The 16183-nt window shown below is 42.1% G+C and overlaps 1 protein-coding gene across 8 annotated transcripts in view; it reads right to left on the bottom strand.

Moving 5' to 3' along the window:
* TMEM71 (transmembrane protein 71) overlaps positions 1 to 16183 on the bottom strand; it is a 47856-nt gene that overhangs the window by 20520 nt on the left and 11153 nt on the right. For 6 of the 8 annotated variants that reach the window (XM_082363784.1, XM_082363785.1, XM_082363782.1 and 3 more), the window contains 3 exons: positions 15916 to 16128; positions 14282 to 14454; positions 3519 to 3704 (listed from right to left, as the gene is read on the bottom strand). In XM_082363784.1, the coding sequence (XP_082219910.1) occupies positions 3519 to 3704; positions 14282 to 14454; positions 15916 to 16128 (572 nt within the window). The remainder of the gene's footprint in view (positions 1 to 3518; positions 3705 to 14281; positions 14455 to 15915; positions 16129 to 16183) is intronic. The other 2 variants (XM_082363787.1, XM_082363786.1) reach the window with 1 other exon arrangement.

Raw genomic sequence — 16183 nt, 5'->3', positions numbered from 1 at the left:
ATTTGTCATAAGTAATAAGATAAAATTATCAAATGTTGTACAGGGCCATTCATTACAAATTTCCTGAAAATGATCAGTTTTGTCCTATCACTAAAAAAATCAATAAATGATTACATTACATAAACAGTTTGGGGCTTGCCTTTTACTTTAATGCTGGGAAAAGGCTTTTTAGAATTTATGCTAATGTCAGAAATCTAACTGGGATGATATTGATAATAATATTAATGCCTCAAATTTGTGGAGTGACTTATGATTCACAAAGAGCTTTCCTAAATCAGTTCATTTCATCAACACGACAAAAGCGTGAGGCGGGAACCATGATCATAGCTCTGCAAATGAGAAGACCAAATTTCAAATGATGAAATTCGTCCAAGGTCACACAGCTATGAGGTGCCAGAGCCAAGACTGAAAAACCACATCTAGCCAGAACACCATGTTTTGCCTAAAATGGGGCAGGGAAAGAGAACGGCAACTTGGCATACTGGGAGTCTCTAAAGGGCAAAAAAAGAGAATAAATATTCTGAACTATCCATCCTTACGAAACTCTTTGCTATCGTAAAATATTTCAGTGCTACTAAGCCACAGTGGAAATGACTGCAAATCCTCCAGAAGTTATAAATGGAAGAGTTAAACCAGTTGTGACCCTGAGTATTATTCTAATCACCTAAAAGAAATCAGAGCTAGTTTAAGGATTGCCACATAGAGATCTAAAGGATAATAGAACAAACCTCAGCTTAAGCTTTGGCAAATGCTTCAAAAGCTCAATTTTTGTTTAAATAGTTGTTTAAAACTTGGAATGACTTTGAGCTATGAACACGTTTATTTTTGCCATTTGTGCTCTGAATGGAGATCGAGTCAGCTAACAAAAACCTACTTAGTCCATAATGCGGGCAGAACACTGGAGACTGGCAATGCAAAATATAGCAGTTGTGAATGATGTCACTGCACATGTACAGTATTTCATGTATACTGTGATTTAAATAAGTTATTGTGGGTTCAGTTGAACACTCAACCATCCTTCTAAAGTGTGTTTCTATTCTTAGCCTCCTCTGATTTCATGTAGAATTTGAAACCCATTTTCTCACAGAAATAAGTCTAGCTTGACTGCGAAGATCACTAGACTTGAATACTGAAGGAAAATTGGGTTTAAATTCAAGTTCTATAAAGATATGCATTGTGTGATTGTGGACAAGGTATTCATTGATTCATTCCATCAGTAGCCGTTCACTTAGCATTGATTTTGTCTTAGTTCAAGTGTAACCTCCTTCAAGAAGCCTTCCTGGATGTCTTCAACTCCCCCTTGGCCCTTAGCTTCTCCCTCTTTATAATCCCATTATACCTCAGGCCTGTCTCCATCAACAACCTTTTCACACTGAATTAAAATTGCTGTTTTCTTTCTCTATAATTCCCCACCAGACTATTGAGAACAGCCGGCACGTATTTGCTGTTCTTTGGTGGCAGTGCCCATATTTTCCTTGGGAAGCCCCCTCTCCCCTTCTCCTAGTACATGGTCCCCATGGACAGACTGATTTCCCTCCCAGTCTTTGATCCACTCCAAGCCATTTGGAGCTTTACATATTTATTGACAAAGGGATTGGTTTTGCCATGTAAATGGGACCCTTCCAGAACCAAGGAAGCCTGCCCTTTTGTCCTAACTTGAGGAGCCAATAATCTCCTTCTGCTGGCCTTGAACATGGGAAGTTGTAGGTACAGAACCAGCAGGAACTACCATGGAGTAGTAAGTAGCATTTTAAAGAGTGAAGCTGACACAGAAGAAAAGAGACTTGTAGAGACTGACAGAAAACTGAAATGTTTGCCTGGAATTTTTAATAATATGAAGCAATACATTCAATGATTGATTAATCCATTTTGAGTTGGATTGCGATCCGCTGGAACTCAAAAAGCCCTGAGTGATAAAGATGATGCCATGTACGCCTATATCCCTAGCATATGAACCATCACCTGAAACAGCCTGCACACTCAAAACCTACATGTGAAGGAGATAAAATAGAATCAAATGGAGACCTTGTCCACTCAGGGCTTCATAGCCAGGTGAGGCAAAGGAAGATGGCGTCAACAGAGAGAGAGATACACGGTGCTGGGTGCTATGGCATCTCAGGGAAGCCAAGTGCTACCTCAACCCCCCAGCAGGGGGCAGACAAGGCCCCACAGAAGCGGTCTCCTCTGAACTGTACCTTGAAGAAAGAGTAGGGGTCTTCCAGGTACAGCCCGTGGGAGACATTCTAGATACAACAAAGAACATGTACAGAGGCTTACTTGACCTGTCAGAACTTGAGTATTCTTATCTGTAAAATGGAGATAGCACACTTAACTGGTCCACCACAGTCATGGAGCCCCTGCTCTGTGCCAAGCACTACCTGGGTAAGTTTAAAATCTACAGATGCCTAAGACATGGTGCCCATCCTGAAGGAGCTCACAGCATGATGGGTGAGATACAAAAGCAAACATGCAAGCTCAGTGCAGGAAATGGGCATGGAGGAACACAAAAAGGGGTCACTTAACACCTCTTCCTCAGAAAACAGGGTGGACTCCCTGGAGGAGGTGGCTGTGAAGCCTTAGTAGGTGTTGATCACCGGGAGACCGTCTAAAAAATAAACACTGCTTTCTCTGTCATCCCAACACCTTGAAAGGGAACTAAAAAACCCTCAACACTTATCTAATAGCTGCACTGGGAACAAAATAAAGCATAGCATATTGGTCTTTGGGAGTAGAAGTGGTCAGTGAAATAAATATTCATGATCTGGGGAAGGCAAACAAAGAGAAGATATTATTTTTCCATTTAACCTCAATCTTATGTAATCATAACGTCACATTTTTGGAGTGCTTAGTATACACGATGCTACGTGCTTGACACAGATTATTTTAGTCATTTACAAGGTAAGCACTATGGTTATCTCCATTTACAGATGAAATTTTGGAGGGTTGGATAAACTGCTTCTGAGTTCCAGCCAACAAATGGGCACTGGACTTTGAACCTTGGCAAGCTGAAGATAGAGCCTTGAGGCGACACTGTGTGCAAACATGATTAATCTGATATTAGCAAGCTAGAGATTAAGGGAGATGCTTGCTGAATTTATTTCAGATTTACTACTGACAGGAAATACCAATGCCTTGATATCTTTTGACTTTCCTTGCTGGGGGCATAGCATGAAAGGACGTTCTTTTCTTTCTTCCCTTCATTTTCTTCTTATAGAGTATGTCAAATGCACAGCTAAGTATAAAGATGATAATAATGTACACCTGTGTACGCACGACTCCGCTTTAGCCAAGCTTAACATTTTGCCAAATGTCTTCAGGGTTTTTAAAAAATAAATAACACTGCAAACCCAGTCCTTCTGGTGCCTCAAAGGTGACACCTCCAAATCAATCACCTTCTCTGCGAATGCATCACATGGGCACAGGCTGATACCAGCACCTAAGGGGACATTAGGCATCTCTGGGCCCTGAAAGGAAGAATTATTTGGGTGTGGCAAAGATTTAAAAAAAAAAAAACTCACTTGGATGATCCAAAATGTTTTCCTGGAAATGTTCAGAAGCTGTGAACTGGGACTGAGGAGGCAGGTTGTGGGAGTTTTCTCCGGGACTCCAAGAGGTGACATGGCTGGAAAAGGAGGTTTTCACAGACTCTGCATCTAGCTTCTCCGACTCCCAGTTATCCATCAGAGAACAGTCAAAACCACCTCCTGGAAAAGCAGAAGGGATCAGTGCTTGTGTGTGTTTGTGTGTGTGTGTGTTTTCGGTGACTAATGATCATAACCATAGTCTCAAGAAGGACAGAGAATTGGAACTGAACGAGCAGAGATATTTTTTTCCTAACCTCTATTTTCATGGCATGTCTGGATCATAAAGTGACTGAGGCAGCCCACAGGTGACAGCCCCAGAGAAGATGCCAAGCCAGAGTTCAGGAAGGAGAGTCAGGGTAGAGGGGAAGGCAAAAGCTTCATGAGCTCTGGGGCGGGCGGATCCGTTGATTCATTCAATGCAGAATTATTGTATAACTGCACACAGGACACAGTTCAAGAGGCTGGGAGTCGGAAGTCAAAGTAGATACTGCTGTGCCCCACTCACAGTTGGAGAGGGACAGGCATGCAAGCCCACAGCTAAGAGGCAACGAGGTCATCGCTATGTGGAAGCCTGGCAGAAGGTGTCCAGATGGAGCCCAGGAGGGAGTGTGTGAGTGCTGAAGTGGAAACTTGAAGGATGAGTAGGAGTGCTTCCAGAGAGACAGCAGGAAGAGGGCAGGCCAGGCAGAGAGGAGAAGGAGGGAGAGGGGGAGGAGGAGGGGAAGGGGGGAGGGGGGAGGGGAGAGGGGGAGAAGGCAAGACATCAGCCTGGGAGAGAACGTGGCGGGTTCCCAGAAGAGGGAGGCCTCCTACGTGGTCAGACAGGAAGTCCTGGAAGATGGTTCTGGCTGGACTGCTAAGAGGGGGTCAAATCACGAAGGGCCTCATGGGTCACACTCACTCAGGAGCTAAGATTTATCCTCAGGGCAACTTGGAGCATGAGTGTAACAGGAGGTACCTGGTGTGTTGAAGTGCTCACTCAGCAGTGAGAGATGGGAGAGAGGCCCCTCCCCGTTTTGGAAGCTGGGAATGACTGTGGAACTCCAAGAGACACTTGGGGTCCTCAAATAACAGTGCTTCTTAACCAGAAGTAATTTCTCTCCCCAGGGGACATTTGACAATGTCTGGAGTCATTTTGGGTTGTCACAACTTGAGCAGGGGAGAAGGGATGGGGTGTCACTGGTATCTAAGGAAATAAAACCCAGGGATGTTGTGAAGCATCCTATAATGCACAGGACAGGCCTGGATACTCAGCTAATGAACTGATGCTTCTGGACACGGGAATTCCTGCCAACCCTGCAGTTTCCCTCCCACCCTCCCACCCACAACTTGCTGCCTCTTGACAAAGCAATCTGTAGAAGCATCCCTGCTGGTTGCCATAGAAAAAGGAAACAGTAGAAAGTGAAACAAGCAGAGCATCCAGTAATGATAAGGTTGCAGAGGAGGTCCTGGACCTTGTTCGTTGCAGCACTATTCACAACAGCCAAGTTATGGAAACAACCCAAGTATTCACCAATAGGCAAATGAGTAAAGAAAATCCTGCCATTTGTAACATCGTGGATGAACCAGGAGGACATTATGCTAAGTGAAATAAGCCAGTCATAGAGAGACAAATACTGCATGATTCCACTTACACACGTGGTATCTAAAATAGTCAAAATCAGAGAAGCAGAGAATAAAATGGTGGCTGCCAGGAGCTGGGGGAGGGGGCTATGGGGAGTTGTTCAACAGGTATAAGGTTTCAGTGATGCTAGATGAATAAGTTCTAGAGGTCTGCTGAACATAGTGGCTATAGGTGTCAGTGAGGTATTTTATGCACTTCAATATGTGTTGAGAAGGGAGATCTCGCTTTTTGTTCTTAGTACAAAAAACAGACTTCCCCCAAACCCCCCACAGAAACAAAAAACTCCACAAAGGGACATAAGGAAACTCTGGGAGGTGTTGGATGTCTGTTGCCTTGACTCTGGTGATGGTATCAGGGAGGTTTGCAAATGTCCAAACTCATCAAATTGTACACACTAAATACATACATCTGCATATATCAATTATACCTCAATAAAGCTGTTTTAAAAAAAGACAGGAAGCTACATGGTCAAATTAACATGGAAGTGAGAAGGAACTGGTAACTTTCATGGCTGATTATACATTCATGAATGGCACTGAAGTAAGATCTGGGGAGATATGGTTGAGGATGTGACAACAGTAAAAATATTCCTGTGCTGTCATCCAAGGCTGCTCTGTTGAACTTATGCTTTGCCACTGAGAGTGAGATGAAAGAAAAATGTATCTCATGTAGAATACTGGAAATATTACACAGAATTTTCTACAAGAAGAGGTGACATTAAAAAGAGAAACCACAAAAGAATCTTAACAAAAAATGATCAAGGAATTTTCATCTCTGAAAAGACACGGTTTGCCCCCAATTCACGCTTCCCCTCACTGACATTTTTTTCCCTCTAACCTTAATAATAAATGAAAGAATCATAATGCAGAAAACATTTCAGTAAATAGTTCCTTGGTATTATATTTGAAGAAATTAATTTCATTCTGTTCCTCCTGATTTAGTTAAAGTCAGGGTAGTTGACTCCTGTTTTAAAAGGATGAACCCATTTCTCCGGAGTACATTCCCTATCCTTGCAATGTAGAATGGGCATTTGTTTGCTCTAGAGGGAAACACAAAGTGACATACAGATGTTGCCATTAAAGATATTTACGGAAGAGGCACTAGATAAAGAGAAACTCGCAGACCTCAGGCGAGGGTGCCTTGTCTGAGGTCATCTTGTCTTTCTTTCTTGGGACTGGCAGAAATAGAGCGGGAAGTCCTGATTCGTCCTCCCTGCATGAATCCTAGATCCTCTATCAATATGACTCATGGCTCAGGGGATGCACCCCAAATTGCACTATTGGGCCTGGGGAGCCACAGAATGCCACGGCTAAAGAATGAATTGCAGCTAATGAGGAGAGGTATCTCGACACAGCTGTGGAAGGGGTGAGCTAAGGATAAACTAAATAGGCAACAACAACAAAAAAACATTTTTAGCCTGAAAAATGAAGCAAAAGAAAATCAGAGGAAGTAAGTTTTGATTGCATCCATTGCCCAGAGAGAAAACAGCAAAACAATTTAATTTTGAATTCTTCTCTAGTCTTCTAACTCGGCGACGTTTCCAGAGAAAAATAAATTGCTGATAAAAGTCACGGGGTTTTGGGTAAATCCGGAAAATAAGAAGTCTGGGGAAGATTTGATTACAGTTGACAGCAGAAATGAGAGCTTTCAAAGTCCTGTGTGTGCGCACCCGGGTTGACTAATTACTGATTTGGAGGGGGGTGGTTTGATTTGTTATATTTAGAAGATATTTGGAAACCATGAGAATTTTAACAAGACACCTCATGCATATGCGGTGCTGCTGTGGTCCAATTGCTTTAAGGTTGTTTGGACATATTTTGAAGAGGCAACTATGGGGAAACAAGATGTTAATTTACAAATATGTGAAACTCTGCCTTTAGAACAATGATTCCCAAACTTTAGGCATCCAAGCATCATTTTCCTGATTTTTGCCACATCCCGGAGCCTTCTTAACTCCTAGCCATTTCATATTTTCTTAAATTGTCTCACTTTAGTCTTTTACTTGAAAGGAAACTGTATATCAATCATTTAAATGCCCTAAAGAAAAAGTAAATATAAAAACAAGTACAGTGAAAATGAGACCTTATTTAATTTGCACTAAATACCTTTGTACGGGAAAGCTCTGAGCCTGTTCTTTGTTAAAAGAGAGTAGTGAGTGTTCAGGAGTCTTAAAGCAACTGAGGCTCTAATCTGAGTCCTTCTCCTTGGTTTTATCAGAAAGATGATGAGATCTGGAAGAGGAGTCAGAGCTTCTGTCTCACTGAGAGATTCAACATTCACTACTGTTGTGTCCTAGAGGCGTCTGCCGCCTCACCCACACTTTGGGGAAACGTTGCTTTAGAACCAAGAAGAGACTTGCCCCATGTGTTCCGGAAAGTCAGCCTAGGACCAAGAGATGGATGTTCCAAGTGCATAAGATAGGTCAGCAGAAGCAAACCGCTACCGCAGCAGTGTTACCAATGGGAGGAAGACGCAGCCCACCCTTAAAAGGCAAGGGGGTTTTGATTGTGTTGTATACTAGTATCCAGGAAAGAACAGTGAAATTAAGAGAGTTATAAAGTACTGGATTTGGAAAAACCTGGTTTTTATAAAACAGAATGGAATGAAAGCCTAAGCCCAATATTGCTGACTTTGCCCCCTGAAATAACAGAACTCTACTGAGACAATCCTTTGGCAACACGAAGGTCACGGGAGTAAAAGTAAGCAACTCAGGGTTGAGCTGTGATTCCTTTAGGGCAAAAGAAGGGCAGGCCCCCAACCATTACCAAACACCACTTTTGACAGGACCATTGCAACACGCAGTGTTCTTGCCTCTGCTCTGGCACCTTATCGTTTTGATGAGGACCTTGTTGTCTTTTTACCAACTTAATTACTCGAAATGCTAATATAGCCTGTCTCTTTGCTGTTTCAAGGCTGTGATATATTTTCCTAGTGTTTTTGGTTTTTAAAAATAAATAAGGTTTAATTTTTCCTCCAGAAAAAGAAAAAGTCATAGGAGTCCAAAATAGGCAAATCCATACAGACAGGAAGTAGGCTAATGGTCTACTAATGGGTAGGGGGACAGGAAATGGGGCACGACTGATAATGAGTATGGTGTTTCTCTTTGGTGTGATGCAAATGTTCTGAAATTAGAAAGTGGTCATGGTTTCATAACCTACTTTGTGAATATACTAAAACAATCACTGAATTGTACATGTTAATATGGTAAACTTTATGATATGAATTATATCTCAATTAAAAAGTAAAGAGGGCTCCTTCTCACTGTAGGTATCTGTGCCAATCTGTCAGGGATGGCAAGAGTTGGCAGGATCACCTCTAGTTGCCTTTTTTTTTTAAAAACATCTTTATTGGAGTATAATTGCTTTACATTGTTGCGTTAGTTTCTGCTGTATTCTAGTTGCCTTCTGATTGAAGATGCCGTGCATAACTTTTTTACCAGAGACTTCTTTAAGGCTCCAGGACACTTGACCTCTTTACCAAGCGGCACACCCTTAGTCATTTCTTTATATGCTCTTCTTTCATGGCATCATGCTGTTCTGGTCCTCTGCCTGAGAAACTTTCCCCACAGTGCCTGTCCTGGGTGTAGCACAGTGAGCACATACTCAAGATGCCTCGGTTTGAGGTCAGCCTATGCTACTTACTAGTTGCATGGTCCCATGAAAAGTATCTAATCTGCCTTAGATTTTCCCTCGGTAAAATGGGGATAATCATAATACTCTCTCCATGTTGTTGCAAATGGCAGGATTTCCTTCTTTTATAAGGCTGAATAACATTCCACTGTATGTATATGCCACATTTTCTTTGCCCATTTATCTGCTGATGGACGTTTAGATTGTTTCCATATCTTTGCTATTGTGAGTAATGCTGAAATGAATACGGACTGCTGATAAATCTTTGAGATCCTGATTTTAATTCCTTTGAATATATATCCAGAAGTGGGATTGCTGGATCACATGGTAGTCCTATTTTTAATTTTTTTGGGAGACTCCCTACTGTTTTCCATAGCGCCTGTACTAATTTACATTCCCTCCAGCAGTGCACAAGGGTTCCCTTTTTTCCACATCCTCACCAACATGGATGAACCTGAAGCACACTGTGTTACGTGAAATAAGCCACACACAGCAGGAGAAATGCTGCATGATTTCAGTAGTCCAAATTTCAGTTCCACAAGATGAATGAATCCTAGAGGTCTGTACAGCACAGTGGCTATAGGTAACAATTCTGTGTTGTATACTTAGAACTTTGCTAAGAGGGTAAATCTTACATTGTGTTCCTAACACACACACACACAACTAATACTCCCTCATAGACTTTGGAGAGAAGTGATGACATAACATAATGGATTTGTTGCAATGGTGCTGGTCCATAGCACTCGTTACTATTAGGGATAATTATTACTGGAGCTTCTGTTTAACCTCCTAAATCCCTTTCTTAACTCTCCTTTCTGCTCATCCACTTGTTTTCCTCCTTTATTCCAAAGACCTCTACTACTTCTCATACTGGCTTCCAAATCAATATCCAGATCCTTCCTTACTCCTGACCTCTTTTCTTACACTTCCAAACCTCTACTGGTTATCTGTCCACTTCCCATAAGTACTACAAATTTAACTCATAAGAAACAGAATTCAGAGTTTCTTTTCCTGACCCCAATCTGTTCCTTTTTGCCTTTTTAGAGCTAATTCATATTGAGCAGGACACCAGACCCTGTGCTAATATGTCCTTTCCATGAATTATTGCATCTCATCCTCATAACAATTCCACATGTTACTATTTTTCTTATTTTATATACGTAGAAATAGAAGACCAGAAGTTTTAACTAACTTCCCCAAGAACACTCAGGTTGGAGAAGGTGATTCAAGGACTTGAATTTAGGTCCATTCAGCTCAAAAGCTCATCGTCCTCATCACTCGGCCAGACTGTCTTCCAGGCCTTGGTGACAGGCAGAACTTTTCATGCAGTTCCCCGAATTAAACACATCCGTTTTCTTTGATTCCTCCCACTTTCTCATCACTACATTCGATCTGTCACCAGCGTGTCAATTCTACCTTGAAAAAGATTCCTTCAGTCTCTTCCCTCTATTTCCAGAGCCACTGTGCCTGGTGTGCCAGTTGGTTTTAATTGCCTCTGAGCTCCCACTAGGTACCTCCATCCAATCTTCACTTCATGGTGCTGTAAAGGCAATCTTTAAACATCTAAATCTGATTGTGTCATTGCCCTGCTTAAGAGCCTTCTACTAGCAGACGTAAGCTATTAGATATGGAATGAATAAACAACAAGGTCCTACTGCGTAGCACAGAGAACTATATTCAGTATCCTATGATAAACCACAATGGAAAAGAATATCAAAAAGAGTGTATGTGCAAAGCAGAAATAGAGACACAGGTGTAGAGAACAAACTTATGGACATCAAGGGGGGGAGGGGGTGGGATGAACTGGGAGATTGGGATTGACATATATACACTACTATGTATAAAATAGATAACTAAGGAGAACCTACAGTGAACTCTACTCAATGATCTGTGGTGACCTAAATGGGAAGGAAATCTAAAAAAGAGGGGATATATGTATACGTATAGCTGATTCACTTTGCTGTACAGCAGAAACTAACACTACATTGTAAAGCAACTCTACTTCAATAAAAAATAATAAAATAAAATAGGCTTCTAAAATATCCTTGATCAATTAGATAAAATCCAAAGTCCTCAACATGGCGCAGAAGTTTCTTCAGATATCTTCAGTCTATCATTCCAGGCTCACCCACCACAACCCTGCCTCTTTCCCTTATCTTTGTCCTGTTTATACATCCTTGTTATTATGGGGAACTAGGATACACTCGGTTTAATTACTAGTTTGTTAACATAAGGAACTGTTTCTTCATTTAACAAGCACTCTATTTTTTTAAATGAATCTAGTGTAACACACACACACACACACATTCACACACAAAAACTGGTGAAATCTTAATGGTCTGGCATCAATGTCAATTTCCTGGTTTTGATAATGTACTACTGAGTAAGTTTTACCAGCAGGGGAAGTTGGGTGAAGGGTACACAGGTGCTTTCTGTATTATTTATTTTTCAACTTCTTATGAATCTATAATTACTACAAATCAAAAAGCTTTCACAAAAATAATATAGTATTTGAGCTGTGTGCCCAGGAAGCAGGTTGAGAAAAATAGTGGACACGTAAGGACCATATCTTTAAATTATTATATGGTTGCGTTATGTGACTCCTCTTGCTTGCTCTTTGGGCCTGGGCTATGAGGTATATGCTGGAAAGGAGAGGAAAACCCTTACTGGCAATAGAGCAAAGGCTGGGCTTTCAAACTAGACAGTCCTAGGTTGAATTCCAACTCTGCTGTTTCTAAACTAAATGAACATGGGCAAGTCACTTAACTCTGAACTTCAATTTTATCATAATGATAATAAATATGATAATATGACCTAATTCCTAGGGGACTTTGAGGTGTTTAAACATGATAATGTATATAAACAAGGTAATATATAAATAATAATATAATACATAAATAACATAAACAAGACAGAACGTAAAGTGCTTAGCATATAATAAGCACCCTTGACTGCTCTCTTTCTTTCTCTCAGCCCAGGTCAGCAAATCCTGTTGGCTCTACCATCGAAATGTATCCAGAATCCTTCCCATTCTCACCGCCACCCTGCTAACATCTTACTTCAAGCTGCCATTCTGTCCCACCTGAGTCACTCTGACACCTCTTCACTGGTTTCCTTGCTTCTGCCCTCTATACCTACCTTACATCTAACCTGAACACAGCAGCCAGAGCTATGTTGTCAAAATGTAAGCTGAATCACATTACTCTTCTGCTCAAAATCCTCCAGCGGTTTCTCCTCTCACTCGGAGCGGAGAGCAAAGCCTTTGAAATGGTCTCACAGCTCTCACCGTCCTTCCACAGTGGCTGCCACCCACAGACCTCTGAGATCCTGACCTCTCTTCCCTCACTCACTCAGCCCCTCGCAGGCTCCTAGGCCAGAACCTTTGCACTTGCATTTCCTCTGCCCGGATTGTTTCTCCCCAGATGCTTCACTCCCACGTTTCAGTCAGTGCTCAAAAGTCACTTTCAGGAAGGCCATGCCAGTCACCCCACCTAAACTTGAAATGCCCATCACTTCCTCCTTTGCTGCTCCACACTGCTTACCACTTTCCAGCATGCTACATAATTTACGTCACTGCATTCCTGCCAAGGAACCCAAGTTGCGTGCGAACAAATAGTTTTGTCTGTTTTGTTCACCGATACGTCCCAGTGTGTAGAACGATGCCTGGTAACTAGTTGGCCCTCAATAAAATCTTCCAAGTGAACAAATGAATGAATGAATGAATGAACGAATCCCAGCATATGAGCAACAGGAGTGAAGCGGCAGAACTGAGGAAGAGCGTGGTGTTCGGGAAACAGCGCAGATCAGTGTGATCAGGTCCAATGCGTGTATGTAAGGGACCTGGTCTCCCTCCTTCCCTTCCCGGAAGACATCCTGAAGAGCCCTCAATACCCCAGGCCTCCACTGCGTTGCCCCCATACCCTCCTCACCCTGTTTTCTGCTTCTCTTCTGCCTCTTCCAGTCGGCCACCAACAACCTCCAGGTCGATGATACCAGTCGCATCCTATTTAACTTTGGGGCACGACTTGCCACGGTTGACTACTCCCTCCCTCCCGTATCACTGTTTCCCCTTGCTTTTCATCACATGACACTCTCCTGGTTTTCTTCTCGCCTCTCTGGGTGCCTCTTCTCTATCTCTTTTGCAGGCTAATCCTGTCCTATTCACCCATTCAACGTTTGGATTTGTAAAATTCCATTCTAGGCTCTCTGTTAGCCAACTCTACTCTCTCCTGATCTATCTCATCCACTCCACAGCTTCAGTGACCACCTAGACTGAAATGGCTCACAGACATATAGCTCGAACTCAGACCGTCCCTCTGACTCACCCCGGGATGTCCTAAAGGAACTTAAACGGAATATCTTCCTAAACCATGCATGTGGTCTTTCCTCACCCAGCAAACCTATTCAGTAGACTCCCCAGACCCTAGCCTTTTCTGTCTCTTGAGCCCAGAATGCTCCTATTTTCCCCCTTTGCCCCAAACGCCCCCCTCGTTGTCCAGAACTCAGCTCAAACGCCACTTCCACAGAGATGCCTTCCCTGAGTTTCTGAATAGGTCAAATCTCCCAGGACATCAGATACCTTTTCTTCATAGCACTTGCCATAATTATTATTTTATATTTGTGCAGTTATTTAACAAAGGCCTGGGCCTCACCACACCCCTGCCCCAGTAAACTAGAGACAGGGGTTATATTTGTTTTCACCCTTTTATTCTCAGTGTTAGCACGGTGCCTAGCAGATGGTAGGTGCCCCATAAATACCCTTGGTTTCCATTCTAGTAATAAAAATAATTATAACTGCAAATTATTGAGTACCAGGCATTGAACCATGCCTGACATTCATTGTTCCACTTAATCTTCAAGATAGGCTTTGAATTCCTATCACTGTTTACATACATATGTGTATATATGGATCTATACATACATATTTAGATATATTAATATTACATAATGTGTATTACATAATTTGTATAATGATATATCTAATTATACATATAACATATATTTCAACAGGAATATATTATATATATGTATTACATTATTATAACTATGTATACATATCTTGTCTTAAAAATGAGGAAATTGAGACTCAGCAAAGTTAAGTAACTATCACAATGTACCCAAACTAGGACATGAACCTTGATTCCAGTATTCTTTCTTCACCCAAATCCTGTACGGAAAAGATCCATTGGAGATGTGCAAATATGTTCCAGGTATTATCAACTTAATAATTTACACATTGAAATTAGGCTATTTTGCATGACATGGAGATAAATGCATTTGGATTATATAAGTAGCATGGAGAGGATTTTAGGTGAATATTTAAAACGTGGTTCATCCTCTATATCAAAATGACTGTTGTCTCTGGATTTTACATTGGTCCAGGACCACACGGTTGCTACTGCCCATTTGGAAATTTCACCATGGAAAAAGAGGTTCAAACTCACCATTTTCATTGCAATCGTTTGCTTCCAGCCTCCTGACCCCCTCCAACCAGACGTCCTCACTGGGGGAAGAGTCAGCATTACCAAAGATGTTTCCATGCAGCCAAGATTCAGAGGCACTGAGGTTGAAGAGAGAAGAAAAAGAACGGCGGATTCTCTTTTTCTTTCTAAATATTCTGGAGAGAAATGAAAGTAGCAAGTGAATCATGAGTAGGAGTCAACTCAGGGTCAACGCGGAGAATTTAGTGAAATTGGATGCACAGGGCACATCTCTACCACGCAGGTCCGTGAAGCTCATTTCATTTGTTTCCTCCGTTAATTCCAGAGAAGTTTCTTAAATTTCTGTGTGTGCCAGGTGCTTGGATCAATGTCAAGTATATTGAGATAAAAGACAAAACCTTGGGTCAAAAAAGTTCATAATCTAGTATGGGAGAAAGGCAAAAATAATGCAGATACGGCTAATGCTTTCACTGACCTCATCATGTGCCTGGTGTCTTTCTTAGTGATTTACATATAGTAACTCACATTATCCTCAGAACAGCCCTGTGAGGTAGGAACTACTGTTACCTCATTTCTCAGATCAGGAAACTGAGGCACAAAGAGTTAAAGAACTTGTCTGAGGTCATACAGCTAGTAAGTGACATAACAGGGGTGCAAACCCAGGCAGTCTGGCTCCAGCCTCTCTGCCCTTGATTACCGTGCTCTGTGGATGTGTGTTCTGACCGCATTAACCGAGGCTGCTTTGAGAGCACCAGGAGGGGTATTGCTAATCTGGAGTCAAGGGAGCCTTTCTGGGATATATGAACAAGAAGTCTCATATTGAGTCATGCTAGGAAATGAGTCAGGAAAGGTAAAAAGAAGGCGGATAATGAATAACCTTGACTGTTATGTGAAGGAGTTGGAATTTAACATAAGAGCACAGGGAGATCACTGAAGTATGTCAAGGGGAAGGGGGTGGTGGTGACGTGATTTGGTAATCGCATTTCCAAAAGATTTTGATTCCCCACACTCCCAACAATCCATCTTCTACCTTGTAATCAGTGTTATCTTGCTAAGGATGAATCTGATAATTTGTCAATAGCTCCTCTTTTATCTACAGAATAAAGCCCAACCTTCTTAGGCTGGAATGTAACCTCCTCAATCCAGCCCTGCTTCTGGGCTTAGTCTCCTCTCTTGGGAGAGCAGCCCTTTCCACCCTAAGTGGTAGCCATCCCAAACTATGTGCCATTCCTCTCACTTTGTATCAGGGTATCTTAGAACTCCATGCCTGTTCCCTCTTTCTGGAAGTCCTCTTTCCTACATCTATCTTAACTAACAGCCTGCACCTCTCAAGACTCAAATCAATCATCCTCATCTCTAGGAAGCTTGTATTAACCTGTCGCTCCAAATAAAATGGGCCTCCTTTCCTTCTCCCCTCTGCTACCCTCTATCCAGGCTTCTCTCCCGGCACCTGTATCGCTTCATTACTTTCTTTTGTTTTCATGTCGGCCACCCCTGCCCCTTAGGAACCTGTGTGTTTCCACTATCTGGAGCAGTAATGGGCTCCTTATAAACGATGTTGAATGAACAAATGAATGAATGAATAATTAACGTTTGGGTTGGACTTCAGATCCTTTTACCTAACCTCCTCTACTTACTTGACTAAGTTCTCCTTGTACAGGACACTGGTCTGGGAGGGGCTCAGAGTTATGTTGCCATCTTTGTCGCAGAGAAAACTGTCTTCGGTCCAGATGTAGTAGCCATTGGTGAGGAGTCTGAGACTTCGGCGACAGGCAAAGTGGGAGCCTGTCAGGGGATCTATGGTGCAGCACTCAAAGGAACTGTCACCATCCAGGAAATCACAGGCAAAACTGAAGAGGGAATGAGAGAAGACCTTTCAATCTCCATCCGGTTCAGCCAGTCACA

The sequence above is a fragment of the Balaenoptera borealis genome (assembly GCF_965194805.1).
Source record: "Balaenoptera borealis genome assembly, chromosome: 17".
In the NCBI taxonomy this organism is placed as follows: Eukaryota; Metazoa; Chordata; class Mammalia; order Artiodactyla; family Balaenopteridae; genus Balaenoptera; species Balaenoptera borealis.
The sequence above is the reverse complement of the archived record's forward strand: the minus strand, read 5'-3'. Positions and strand labels throughout refer to the sequence as shown.